Raw genomic sequence first — 15,153 nt, 5'->3', positions numbered from 1 at the left:
CACACACACACACACACACACACACACACACACACACACACACACACACACACACACCGATCCTAGCAGAGACGTGGATGAGGTCAGTAGGACGAAGCATCTCCTGCTCTGGTCTGTTTTCAGGAGAGGCTCAGAACGTTTGCTGAAGCCATGAGAAACAAACACATGTGGGTCTGTTGGTTAGTGTTGGGTGCTGACTTCACACAGTAGTTTGTTCCAGATTGTGTTCAAGGGACGGTTGTGAAAGTCCAAAAACTAAAAACGACAGCAGTTAGGCCCTCAGAGACAAAAAGAGAGCAAACTTTAAAATGTGAAAGTCTGCGGTGAGCACTTAAACACCTCAAAACACAAGCAGGGTCCTAAAAGTGAACAGAGCTGCTACACTGTCCTTCATCTCACACACATTAACACTCAAACACACAAAAACACAACCAAAATCATCCTCTGAAAGTCAAGTTGTTTGTTCTCATGTGAAGAAAATGTGTGTGATTGATTACATCGTTCTGAGGGGGATCTGACTCCAATTATTCTTACATTTGCCTGCAAAGGTAATAATGCAGCGTAATCATAACAACATGTCTCCCACATAAAACCCTGTAATGAGATCTGCAGTCACACATCCACTGCTTTCAGGCTGCCTCAATCCCCCCTCAAACACATCCAAGCTAAAATTAGTTTTGGCGTCAAGAAGCGCTGAAAAAGAGTCAAACAACAATGCTGGACTGTTGTTCTTTCATTTTCTATGATGTGCTTTAAAAAAATCATCGTTGCAGAATTATCTAACAAGCTTTATGAAAGGTGTGGAGAGAAAATGTTTTCTGTTGTGCTTGGATGTGTGACTAAAGTGAAGACAAATTATTTAAAATGTTTTTATTGTCTTTACAATCTAAAGAAAATGAATAATTACGTGGATGAGACTCATAACAAGTCACTTTACATCACGGAGCAATAGTTTTAAACATCACCAGGGCTGTCTCTCTAGTAAAAACACATAAAATAAGACTATTTGTTCGAGCCATTTTTAGCGTGCTTCATGCGTGTGTGTACCTGTGCACAAACCCTTTGTTCCTGTGTGTCTCGTGTTCGACGAGAGCTGAAGTTACCAGCAGGCTTTCTCATTAGTGAACAAAGAGAGCTTCTTGGTGCTTTTAACTCACAAGACTTTAAAGATAAAGAGGAGGGAAGACAGACAGGAGCTGTGAGAAAGCGGCTGTGATTGACTCGCTGAGTGACTTGATAAGTTTTTGAAATGAGAGGAAAAATTGGAAAAACGGGTGTGAATGCAGATGTGCCCCGGTGAGGTCGGGGGATGAACGAGGCAGATGAAGCCGACAGAAAGGCAAAACATTATTTATGGGATGGGAGGAAGGTGAAGCTCCCATCACAGGATTTGTCTTGTAAAAAGTCGTGCGAAGATTCTCCTTTTTCTACCCCCTCTGTAGGTCTCAAACATGAAGCACTCGTGAATGCTGACAATGCAGACCCCTCATCCCTTTCATTTATCAATATTTCAGGGCGGTGAGAGGGAGGACAGCACTTGTTACCAGGCAGATTGTAAAACAAACTCTGGCACAGACACTTAAATCAAAATAAAACAATTGGGCTGGTTGAAGATGATCAAAAAAGAAGCAAAAATAATCAGAGCCGAAAGAGAGAGATTGAGGGTGATGGGACTGAATTAGTATCTAGGGAGAAAGAGTCGGATCACATCTGGACCACAGACTGAGTGAGGGGGAGGAGGGGTGGGATACTCTCAGCTGAATGAATCATTGACTTAACAAACACTCATGTTGACATCAATTAGGAGAACATTTCATTGGATTAAAGCTTAATTTGAGCCTTTTTTTCTTAAACATAATAATTTCCTTACAGCAATGATTTAGATCTTTGGAATCTAGTCTGTGGAAGAGTTTATGAACAGTTATTATCTTACCTGTAGTCGATACCTCATTGAGCAGCCCACAAATTTATGGGCAGCGCTATGGCTCAGTGGTTAGCACTGATGTCTCACAGCAAGAAGGTTCTGGGTTCAACCCCCATAGATGGGATTTTTGTGTGTGGAATTTGTGTGTTCTCCTTGTGATTGTGTGGGTTTTCTCTGGGAACTCATGCACGTTAGGTTGCTTTCTGGCGCAAGCCTCCCTAGCAAAAGAGATTTGTGATCTCAAATAAAGGTAAATAAAATAAATAGTTTGGGAAACAATGTATGTTTCTGACGAGCAAACAGCTAGCATGAATAATCTCATGGATGAGACAATTCCAACAAAACCATTTGTGTTACCAGTGATCATAGGACAAAACCTTCCAAACAAGCAAATTATAAAAGAAAACAAGACTTCTATTTCTCCAAACTTCTTCAATATCTACAACAGGTATGATATTATTTGTTCGTAAATGTTCCAGAGTCACTTCAGAAGTTTTGAATTGTCTTTATAATCTGAGTTTAAAACCACCTTCTATTTTAAAAACTTAAAATCACGTTTGCTTTGCGAGGCCATAAAAAGGCAAATCCCCACAATGTCACTTTATAAAAAACACTGTTCGTCCTCAAAACGTGAGTCATACATGCAAACTGAAGCCTTGTTATCCTTCCCCACAGCACGTTTCACCCTGCAGCCCCCCACTGTCGCACAGCTGTCGACTCCCCCCTCTGATAAATCCCTGAAACAGTCACGTTCAGCTCACATGCACACGTTGCAAGAAATGGAATTCAGATTATGCATTTTTGGGGGTTATAATTTGCCATAGTCGAGAATTGAAACTACTTGATGCCACATTAGCAGGAGCTTAAATGCACAGAAAACTCCAGATCACTTTAAAGGGGCGCCCTGTGGTCATGTTTGTCCTGTTGTAAATATCAGCTCCCAAATAATGGCATTTACACTGACATTTCTTCCATTGTGTTCTTTCTCCACAGACACCCATTAATGCTTTTGGTAAAAGCGCTGCATCCCACAAGAATTTTACCCCTCAGCTTTTTTTCTTTTCTTTTTTATCCCCCCCTTATGTGTGTTTGCATGTGCCTTTTTTTTACACACAGACACGAACGCACACATTTCCACAGTCAATGGAGCTCCAGCGTGGTGCGATGATTGTGCTGGTCAATGTGCTCCGCTGTGTGACTGCATGCCCCCAAGACTGAGGCTGAGTCTAGACACGAGTCAGCCAAGCCGCCCTGCTGACCTATATCCTACAGTTACACTAAGTGAGAGACATGGAGAAACAGAGGAAGTGGGAGAAAAGAGAGGAAGAGGGAAGGAAAAGAGGCAGAGGGATGGGGGGGGGTTAAAGGGAAAGTGAAAGGCTGCGATGAAGTAATAGAGTAAACTGNGATTTGACCGAGACTCAGAGAGTAAAGCCATCGAGCAGACAGGAGAGAGAGAAGGGGGGAGGAAAAGCGAGGGAGCGATGCGGCTATGGATAATTCAGAATGAGTTAAAAGGGGGAAGGGACCGGAGGAGAGGAGAGATTGGAAGTGGCAGTGCACTAAAGTAAAAAAGAGAGATGACTAATAGAGGATGGGAAGCAAAAAAAAAAAGAGCTTCAAAAAATTTAAGACAACTGATCAAAATAAACTAAAAACTCAGAAGATGGGCCTTAATTAAATAATATTAGTGTTGTAAATAAAATTTACCGGTGCAGCTTTTTCTGTAAAAAAATAAGTTGAATGCTGATAATTTCTTTGTTGATTTTAGTTGATACAATTTATGAACTTTTAAGCTCAGCTGCTTTCATGCGTTTATCTCAGTTTTCTCTGTGTGATCGTCTTTGTCTCGTCACACATGGTCACATCCAGAACCTAACTTTATCATCTCAACCATAAACCATCATCTCTGTCTTTCCATTATTTTTTCCCCTACTCTTTTCCCCATTACTCTTCCTCCTGCGTTTGGGAGAATGAATAGGCCCAGACAGAAGAGGACAAAGACTTAACATGTTTTCCTCTCTTTTCTTCTGTGCATTGAGAGGATGAGCTGGACTGTACTAATAGTCATTGTGTGTGTGAATGGGACAGAGGGCTTTTTGTGTGCGCGCTCCAGACAGCGGCGCATAAGGCAGGACTTAAGTAGATGTTTGCCAAAGCGTACGTAATGCCAGGGAAATATCAACTAATCCCTACACTCTTCTACCCAACACCCCCCTCCCTCAACATCAGCTCTTCTCGTCGGCCTTCTCACCATCATCTTCATCATCTTACTGAGCCCGTCACGATTAACCCTATGATAAATACTTGTCAGTCTAAATAACTATTAAATAAAGTCAGCATCAAAATTCAAAGGTGCAGATTTGGACACAAAGTTGCACATCTTCTGGACTGCACTCTCCCACCCTGGAGCGGCACACACTCGATGGGGGATTGTTGTTATTTCTTAATCCTGGTGGATTAACACACTAACAGACTCATTTTACCTCAGCCCAAACAAAGAGAGACGTCAAATCATCCGCCCAGCGCCAAAGTTGATGAATGTGTTAACATGATGTGAGCTTGTGCCGGTTTGTAGGGGGTAAGGGGGTGACAGTGAGGAGTCATAAAAAGAAAAACAATAAAGGCTTAAATTTACAAGATCTCTTCTGAGCATTGATGACGTTACTCAGATACACATGAGCTGCTTCTGTGGAAAGGTTATGATCAATTAGAGTCTTCGCTGTTGTGAACAGCACTTTGAAATATTTCAGTTTTAAAAAAAGAGAGTTTTTTATTCTGAAAAACTGAAGCAAGCAGCTAGTTCACACAGACTGGAGAGGATTGTGGTCATTTGAAAACAACTCTAATCCCAAACATGCTGTTCATCCAAACAATGCTTTACAACTTTCTCACTGCCATTATTCCAGCAGAAACATAATGATACTCTTGCAGGAAGTGCCCTCAGGCTGCAACAGAAGTGCTACAGCTTGCTGAGTTTACTGTTTGTGCTATAATGTTATGTAAATAAACATGTTATAAAATAATAATCAAATAATTTGCACAAACTGCTGATACGTTTTTGAAAGTTGTTTTACGACAGGTGCAATACACCATGGGCTTGGATCAGCTCGGGCAAAGCTTTAGCTCATCAATCAAGTCGCAATTACATCCAAAAAAGCTATCTACGACAGGTAAGATACCAACTGTTCATAACCTTCACAGAGCCTCAGATTTAAAGATCTGGACCATTGTTTTCAGCACTGAAGCAGGTGCCTGCACTCTGATCACAAAGAATGCCTTTAGCCAATGTGCTAACTCCAATATTCTCTTGGCGCTGTGAACGTAAACTGCTTAAACCCCTAATCTTATACACTCTGCAGGAAACGCAGGGTTCTGTCAAACAGTGGCGCTGCAGAGAGTCCACTAATCCACATGCTAGACTCCAGATTAACCAGAGGGAGATGTGGGCAAGGGAGGGGTTAAAAAAAACATGTCGGCTAGACCCAGACCCTAACCCACCCCCCACCACATCATCACACACACACACATAATCACTTCCCCTCCCTGTGGATTATAATGCTTAGTGCTGTCGCTGTGCCGCAGACAGTAAGAGGATCTCAGAGGTGGCGTCCCCCAGGACTAGGCCATTGGTCTTCTGGGGAATTCCCCCCCCCACCTCCTCTCAGGGCACCTACAGATAGAACGGAGGTCAAAGGTCAATAAAATCAAGGAGGAGGGGGAGGCGATGCGACGAGGTGGTTATAAACTCTACGAGAATTTGTTTTGATGAGAGGGATTACTGTAACTCAACCCGATGATGCCTCGTGAGAACAAGGCAGACAATTCACAAAGCCAGGCTTTAAAACCCGATAATAATCTAATATCAAACACAAAGTAATAGTCTAGAATATCACAACACATGACGTGCGGGCATTCTACAAAGTGCAGCGTGTGCGCACAAAAATCAAACCGCTCGAGATCAAAACTGAGGTCAGGAAAGGTTCTGCTTCACCCCATCATCATTCACGAACCAGCTGTAAAATTTAACTGAAGGAGCCGATTTGTCAAGCTGTTGCTGTATCCTCCATTGGTTTATATCATTACGAATCACTTCAGAATAAAAAAGAAAAAAAAATCAACATTACTATAAAGTAGCTCTGAACTTGAAGGGCTCCTAAGTCCCAGTTAGCAATTTTCTCCCCATTTCAACGTCAACATTTATTAAGCTCTCCCAGAGAAATCAACGACGACTAAATTATTTTGAGTGTGTGCCTCGGGCTACAGAAGCATATTCGATATGCCTAAAAAAAATTTAATATATATATATATATTAGGAAGAACAAGGAGAGGGAAGAGAAGGGAAAACGACTGACTCAAAGTAAAACTAGATTTAATATCTTAATGGCTTTGTATGGTGGAAAAAAATGATAATAGAAAAATCCAATTAAAATCAGATGATTGGCACTGTGAGGTACAGACATGAAACTGTTTGTCTGAACTGCTGGCTCTATATAAAGCTTTGATTAGATGATGCTAGTAATAGCAGCAGCCAGACTAATAGGTTGTATATTTTTAACTCAGATATACCACAGGCTCTGAGCACTTAACACATGTGTGTGAGACTGGAAGGACAAAGTGTTTGAATACAAATAAAAGAAATTAGACAGGAGGAAAAAGTTTTCGATTCGCACGAGGACTTGAAATTGTGTTCACGGTGTGTGTTAGTGTGTGTGTGTGACGGCTGAGCGTTGCCCCTAATGCATCTCAAGGTGACTTGGCCTCCCTCCTTCAGGGCTTTCCTTTCAATTCTTTTTAGGATTGAAATTATGATGAAGTAATTTTTCCGCAGAAAATTGCCTATGTCACTTGTGGTATCTGTCGGCAAATTTCTCAAGTGTATATTCAATCTCTCCGTCTCTCTCTCTGTCCTCTTCCTTCGATCCCTCGCCTCTTACTCTTCTGGCTTTTTGCTTTTCCTCCTATCCCCTGAGCGCTCACTTGACATGTCAATGTGTCAATGTCACGTCACACCACGGCGGTACTTGCAAAACTATTCGGCACATGAGCTGACAAGGGGGAGTAAAAAAAATAAATAAATAAAAAAATAAAGGTTCACAGCGATGCTCATGTTATGCTCATGTTTGCGGAAAATGCATAATAAATAAAAGCTGAAAAAAAATCTGCATATAATTACACAGGCATACAGAGTGTATCTGCGCACGCACGCACACACACACACACACACACACAAATATAATCTTACAGTAACAAAAAAAATCACCTGCTTGTTTCAGGGGAAAATAAGAGGCAATGAGGGAACGTGTCATCAGATCGGAGAGGGAGATTCCTCAGAGACCTGTGGCCTAATTTCTTATTTTCAAGAGGAAACTTATCTAATTATACATAAGTTAACTTCGTAGTGGTCGATTCAAGGGCAGCACTCGGTGGTACGAAGGAGCAGACTTAACAGAAACACAGATATATGACAAAGCGGCTCCCTCGTGGGTTGTTGTGTTCTCCTGTCTTTTAACAGTCATCTGTCTGAACTGGTGGGCTGTTCACACGTGACAGCTTGACCCACGAGTCAGTTTGTTGTTGAACATACAGTACAGTGAGTGTGTGTTTCTGTGGGAGTGTGAGAATATAAGACAAAACAAAACCTCAGCAGAACCAACAAAATGCATCAGATTAGTGTGACGGTTCAGTGATGTATGCTTTTTATTTTAATACTGAAGAGTATGGTAAATAAATAAAATATATAAGGGAAAGAGTTCTAATTTGTTTACCATGTGGTTTAACCTGTTGTGAGCAATATCTGACAGCGTCATCTGCTTTCATTTGAATCTTTACAACTTTCAGTTCAGTAACAAATAAACAGAAGAGAAACGGTCTAAATGTGGCATTTTTTGTGCCTATTTTAAAATATTAAACCATGTTTAAAAACCATGACAAAAAATGAACAAAGATGAGTTTGAGGTAAATAGTTTTGTAATTCATTCTAACAAGTCAAAAACAAGCAAACAAACAAACAAGATGTCTGCCAATAAAACAATAAAACCTGGATTAAGGGTGATCAACATACATGTGTTGCTTGACACAAAGCAGATAAAAGATGTGGAGAAAAGCAGTAATACTGACTCACCTGCCACTTTATTAGAGTTACCTATTGGATTGATAGTTAATGCAAATCAGCCAATCACATATCGGCAGCTCGTTGCATTTTGATACCAATGGGCTGGTTTGCATATTTCAAAAATTGCTGATCTACTAAATATTTCCACCCATGACCATCACTGAGAACAGTCCAAAAAGGAAAGAGCAACCCAGTGTGCAGAAGTCTGTCCGTCCGTTTTCTGCCACTTATCCGGGTCGGGTCGCGGGGGCAGCAGCCTAAGCAGAGAGACCCAGACTTCCCTCTCCCCAGCCACTTGGACCAGATCCTCTGGGGGAATCCCAAGACGTTCCCAGGCCAGCCGAGAAACATAGTCCCTCCAGCGTGTCCTGGGTCTTCCTCTGGGTCTCCTCCCAGTGGGACATGCCTGGAACACCTCACCAGGGAGGCGTCCAGGAGGCATCCTAACCAGATGCCTGAGCCACCTCAACTGTCTCCTCTCGACGTGGAGGAGCAGCGGCTCTACTCTGAGTCCCTCCTGGATGACTGAGCTTCTCACCCTATCTCTAAGGGAGAGCCCAGACACCCTGCAGAGGAAGCTCATTTCAGCCGCTTGTATCCACGATCTCGTTCTTTTGGTCACTACCCAAAGCTCGTGACCATAGACCAGGGTAGGAACGTAGACCGACCGGTAAATCGAGAGCTTCGCTTTCTGACTCAGCTCTCTCGTCACCACGACAGACCGGTACAGCGCCCGCAGAAGCGTGGATGAAAATATTTTGTTTGTGTCAGAAGTCGGAGGAAACTGGGCAGATTGATTTGAGACGACAGAAAGGCAACAGAAGCTCAAATAATCACAGGTCTGCAGAACACCGTCTGTGAACACACATGTCGAACCTTGATGAAGATGAGCTACAGCAGCAGAAGACCCCACTGAGTGCCTCACATTTCAGCTAAGAACAGGAAACTGAGGATACAATTCATACAGGTTTACCAGAACTGGACAAGAACAGATCTGGATTCTCTGGACTCCAGCTGTCTCCACAGATATTAATCCAATCTAGCACCTTTGGGATTTGGACGAACTGTGGGATTTTATCGTAGCAAAATGAACCAACATATCTGAGAAATGTTTCCAACAACTTGTCAAACCTACACCACAAAGAGTTAAGGTAGTTCTGAGGCAAGCCTGGTTCTAGCATGATGTACTCGCTGGTTTTGCTCCAGGTTTGATTTACTGAAGAGGTCCTCAACCTTCTGCATGTTTTAGACGTGTCCCTGCTTCCACACACCTGACTGAAATGAACGAGTGATTAGGTTTCTGCTAAACCTGACGACAGTCTGAGTAGGTGATTTAATGATTTGAATGAGGTGTGCCGAAGCAGGGAAACAGCTAAAACATGCAGGACACTGGGTCACGGGGAGCGGAGTTGAAGACCTCTGATTTACACAACTTTGGCAGCAAGATGGATTAGTGGTTAGCACTGCTGCCTCACAGCAGAAGGTCCTGGGTTCAATTCCTGTCTCAGACCTGAGGTCTTTCTGTGTGGAGTTTACATTTTTTCCTCCTGTTTGCAAGTGTTTTCTTCAGGTACTGGTCCAAAAACATGCTCGTCAGGCCTAGGCCTGCCTTGTATCGGGCAATGGGAAATAAAGGCTAATATTCATTAAATAGTTTTACTAAAAATTCACACTCATGATCAGTTTAAAAAATGTGTTGTGTTGATGCTATCCTGTCTAATTCGTCCCAGGTTTAGAAGGGAGGATCATTTCTTGGTAATTCCTACCAACCGCATGGTGGCACTGGAGGAAGGCAGAAAAACAAAGTAAACAAATGAAAAGCTACTGAAAGGAGGGAAAGAAGACATGACAGTGAAAATCAGTGATGGGACTACAAACCTAACAAGCATCCAGGCAGGTAAGCCATCAGTCAGAGTTGGAGTGATGAGGCTGATATAGTCAGACCATGGGACATGAACACAGAAGGATCTGGTGTTCCGTCTCAGAGTACAGTGCTGCTTTCTCCTCTTCCAAGTTGGGCCCTCAGGCGTGGCCCAGTCTGCTCCCTTCCTCCTTCTTACCACCATATGGAGACAACAGCTTACATGCCAGTATCAAACACAGCCTCTGTGCATTTTCTCCCTCAACAAACCATATTCATTCGATCCAATTTGTCTGTATTTTTGTGACTTTGGAAGAAAGGCGAGTGCTATGCAGTGAGGGGTACCTGCTCTCAGGTGGACTGAAGTGCAGAGCAAATAAAGATGTTTTACTGCTTTAAAGATGGAAATCCTATAGCCTGAAGAACTCGTCAACCCCCCGCCCCCCCCCCCCATTCTTTTACTTCCCTCACTTACCCTCCAATCCACCACTGTCTCCATCTTTCACTTTCTCTTTATCTCATTCTTCTGTCTGCCTGTCCTCCAAAAAAGCATTTCATGCTGACCAGTCTGCGATTTGATCACGCTTGCTTTGGTCATTACATCACAGTTATTGAGCTGTTGGTACAGGAAATAAAAGATGAGGGGGAAAATGAAGAGAAGAAGGAAGAGAGAGAAAAAAAGAAGCGACGGATGAAATGTAGGTCAGTGGAGATGTGCTCGGGGCAGTTTCTCTCTCTGTGTTTCCCCCTCTGTTCGGCTCCCTCCCTGGGCCACAGCTAAAGAGGCTAAGGGAGACGAGGGGTGAAAGTGCCTCTCACCCACACCTGCCTCTCTGCGAGCTCACCTCACGCAGACGGACAGAGTTTCTCATGAGGAGCCTTTCTAATGACAGACGCTGGGCGCAGCGTGTGATGCTAACGGCGAGTGACAGGAGTGGCTCTTTTCAGCCCAGACAGTGAGCCACGCAAACTTCTGCACACTTGTGACAAAATTATGATGGTTTTTGGCAAAAATTTTGCAGAGTGCAGCACCAGAGGTCACAGGTGAGTTCTGTTCAGTCAGATTCTACCTCTGTGACCATCACAAAGCACATTAAATTGAGGCTTTTTTATTGTTGTTTTTCTTTTTAATTAAAGTTTACATGACTGTGCCATTAACCTAAATCTTAAGAGTTCTCACAATATCATAAAAGGTCTTGCAAAGTTTGATCAAACTGGGTATAACTTTGTTTCTTATCAGCATAAACGATTTTAGTCTAAAACTCTGGCATAAAAACCAGCAGATAATGTGCATTCTGGCAAGAAATGCTAAGGCTTTAATTTTGAAATTTTTGTTTTTACCAACAGGAAATTAAATGACATCATGTGAGTATAAAAACCTCATAAATTAAAATCTCTAATGGTTTGTCTAATCAGTTATGTACTCAGGACATCATTATTATGATTGAGTTGTAATTTTCTAAAACAGTAACATGAAACATGCCGAACATGTGGAAACATTTCCATTTGCACATCCTCTGAATAGCAGCTTTGCATGTTTGATCATGTCTGCATACATTAAGGCCCTGCAGCCCACATACAGTGCAGCGATGCTCTGTATGTGCAACTATACTCTTTCACTTTCCACGTCATTATTATAGTGTTCCTAAAAGGAAGAGGACCCCGCCCTGATAACCATCCTGAGGACACCAGAGACAATTCATGTCATCTGAGCTGCTCTTTTTTTATTTTTTTCTTCTCACACGTAAAGTCTATTCAACATATTCCTTATTTAACCTCGGGAGGATAAAGGCAAAGTTTTTTTATGAAATAGTTTTAGATAATCTTTTTATGCTGTGGTTTTATACTTGGTTTGAAAATCTGCAGTTTTTGTAAAGAATGAGCATTAAACTGGTGTAGTCAGAATGAATGTGGCATCATTTTTACACATCTGCATCGTCGATTTGGATCAAATTAATTAATTTGTTTATGGTTTCAATCTGTTTGTCAAGCATGTAAAGAAAAACAAGACTTGATATAAACACTTGCACACATACAGCATGTTTACCCACATAATCAATAACTCACTCAGCAACTCATTCATACATGCTCACTCACATTCACTATTTACAAATCAGTAAGGATAAAACTAGTGAGGATCAGGTTTATCTTTAACTAAATGCTTTTGATGATCATTAGTGTAAACTGTTTTTGAAGCTGCATGGTCAATTATGTTAAATTTAAAGTAAGCGATGACAGATTTAATCTAACGCATGAAAACAGTTTTTTTTTTCTATTTTTTTGCACAGGGCTGATTGAGGGTTATGATGAAAACTTTCGTGTGTGTGTGTGTGTGTGTGTGTGTGTGTGTGTGTGTGTGTGTGTGTGTGTGTGTGTGTGNGTGTGTGTGTGTGTGTGTGTGTGTGTGTGTGTGTGTGTGTGTGTTAAAGCTCCGAGCTGCAGGCAGATTGCAGGAGAGAGTGGGAGGAGCGGAAAGTGCTCCGGTCCAATCCGGGCCGCCGGGTAAAGCCTCTCCTCTCCTCCTCTCCTCTCAGCCCGCAGACAGACAGCAGTGAAACCCTCCCCGCAGAGGTGAGAGCGCAGATGTCATGAGAAAAGCGGCCGCACGACCAGAGCAGTCCGACCGAGCCCTGCCCGCCCGCCTGCGCCCCGCTCTGGGATGCTTTTAGCGCACACGCGCTCCCGCTCAGGGCCGCCGGTGGACTCGCGCCATCCCCGCTCCTCTCATCGTTGTTGTTCATCTTGTCATTTTTAAAACCAGGATCAGCAGCAAGCAGCAGCTCCCCCACCTTTTTAAGTGTTTATTTTTATTTCTTCATGACTGCTGCGTTGGGAAGCGAGCCTCAGCACCAGCTCCAGCAACACGATGCGAGGTAAGACCGTGCACCTTCCTCCAGTCTTTTATTCCTCTTTAGTTTCAGACCTGTCACGGTGCGAATTGGACTCAACGGCACGAAGAAGAAAAAAAAAGTTTATTTCTGTTTGTTTGGACTCGGAGGTGTGTGTGTGACCACGGATTAAAATAAGTGGCGGATGATTTGTGATGCAGATTATCTGCTGAGACATGAAGTTATTTGGTTCCAGGACAGAGCTGTGGTCAGCTGTGCGCTCCACTAACCCATTTCCTCCCCACGCGCCGAGTCTGCCCCGCGCCGTGGATGGAGGTTCAACTCCAATGTCAGGGTCCTGTGCGCGCGCGCACACACACACACTTTCACACATGCGCGCGCTCCGTCTCAGAAACCTACTGACACACAGTCTAAGTGCAGGTAAATCTATTTCTTCAGAGGATTTATCAGCTTTCTTTCAGTAATTCATTTCTCCTTTGTAATTCTGTTGTTGCAATTCTTTAATATTTCTTATGCAAACTTGAAACTTGCTTAGATTGCTGCCACATTTAGCCTTAAATACTTTTTATGTTTTATTTTATTTATTTATTTATTTATTTCATTTATTTTTGATGGAGTGTTCATTTTAAACTGGCTAAAACTTTTTAACTAATTGGCATTTGACAAGAAAAAGTTGCCTTGTTTCGTTCTGGAGGGACTTTCTTCCAGTCCACCTGTGGAAAGTTAAAACTTCACATGAAAGTGAGACTTGTGTTTCTGCGACGAAGTGTCTGGCCAGTTGTCACAAAATAAATTAAATTTTAAATGAAACACTTTGATTATGACAAAATAATGACTTTTTTGTACTAAACGTAATGTGTAATGGATCAGTTATTTACCAGGGAATAAATATTGTGTAAAAATTAACACAGGGCTGCGGTGGCGGTGGTCCAAACCCAGGTTGTGTCAGGTAAGACATAACACAACTGCCATATCTTTCGTGCATTTTTCTTTCTCTGTGACTCCTGAAGAAGGGAGCAGAAACACGTAAAAAGACATTTACTGTAATAATATTTGCAGGAAGAAACAGGAATGATAAAAGTTACGAAGCAATAATTATATCAAATTGAGGCTGTAGGTTTAAATTTCATTTTGATTTTTTTAATTTAATAAATGGAAAAAATTGAGCAAAAACTTTATCATTAAAAAAAATTTCGCTTCAGGCCCTCAGACCCTGGGCCCTGAGAAGGCCGACCCCCCAGCCCTCCACCCACTCCTCACCTCTCTCCTCCTTCTGTAATCCCATGACAAACTCCTCTGTCATCCACCTTGTATTTTATCTGCGTTCTAATGGGTCATGCGTCCACTCTCGTGCACGAGAGGGTTTTTTTTAAGGGGGGGGGGGGGGAGCATACCAAAAGCTTTTACTTTATAGCCATGGATGGAAGAAGAGGCCCCCGAAGCGTCTCCCTCACCCCTCTTTCAGCATGTCTCTCCCTCTTTCTCCCACTCCCTCCTCTCTCTCTCTCCCTCTCTCTCCATCTTCCTCACGCCCCAAAGGGTTTTGTCAGATAGAATTAAATCAGTGTGGGCTGTGCGGCCCCCTCTCCCAACCTGCGTTTGTGTGTGAGTGTGTGTGTAGTCGCAGCTGCCCTTACACAGAAATGTGCTCACAACCAAGGTTATAAAAAATAGAGGCCTCTCATGAGCCGTGGTAATTAACATTTAACAAAAGCTACAACTCCTGAAGCCCTGACCGAAGGTGATGTCACTGCATCACCCGGAAAAAGAAAAAATAACACAATATTATCATAGCGACCTTTTCAGGATCTCAGAAAAATGAACCGTTGTATTTGTTTTTAAAAGCTTCAGATTCATTTTTAAATAAGGTCATTCTTGCTGAGTTTTAAAGTGTGCAACGCGATGATAATGTGCTGTGGAACCAATAACTTACGAAGTAAAAACACATTTGCAACAATGGCAGCATGTATTTTCAAGTGGTGAAATATTTAAATGGTAGCAGAGCGCCTAATTGTTTTAGCCCTATATTTTTAACAGTCTTAAGAAAAACAAAGAAAAATTATATTTTACTATCATGGGGGTATATTTAGACTTCAGTCTCAAACTGGGTCATTAAAAAAGTTCAATACTTCTACATCGTTCACATCTTTATATCAAATATTTTAATTGGTTATAATCAATATGAGTTCAAGGCCTAAACAGACATTTCTACTAAAGACTAAATACACACAGTGTTCGTTTACAATAACAACACCGCACAAACATCAATCGACTTTGTTCACTTATATTATGCGTGTCAATACTTGCTTTTTCTGAGTGATGCTTTTATTAGTATATTAGCTTCTCTCTCTCTCTCTCTCTCTCTCTCTCTCTCTCTCTCTCTCTCTCTCTCTCTCTCTCTCTC

General features: G+C 42.2%; 1 protein-coding gene across 1 annotated transcript in view; it reads left to right on the top strand.

Moving 5' to 3' along the window:
• Positions 1 to 12,347: 12,347 nt before the first annotated feature.
• rorb (RAR-related orphan receptor B) overlaps positions 12,348 to 15,153 on the top strand; it is a 22,342-nt gene continuing 19,536 nt past the window's right edge. The window contains exon 1 of the mRNA XM_014012046.1: positions 12,348 to 12,773. Within this exon, the coding sequence (XP_013867500.1) occupies positions 12,767 to 12,773 (7 nt within the window). The 5' untranslated portion in view covers positions 12,348 to 12,766. The remainder of the gene's footprint in view (positions 12,774 to 15,153) is intronic.

The sequence above is a fragment of the Austrofundulus limnaeus genome, unplaced genomic scaffold (assembly GCF_001266775.1).
Source record: "Austrofundulus limnaeus strain Quisiro unplaced genomic scaffold, Austrofundulus_limnaeus-1.0 Scaffold88, whole genome shotgun sequence".
Lineage (NCBI taxonomy): Eukaryota > Metazoa > Chordata > Actinopteri > Cyprinodontiformes > Rivulidae > Austrofundulus > Austrofundulus limnaeus.
The sequence above is the reverse complement of the archived record's forward strand: the minus strand, read 5'-3'. Positions and strand labels throughout refer to the sequence as shown.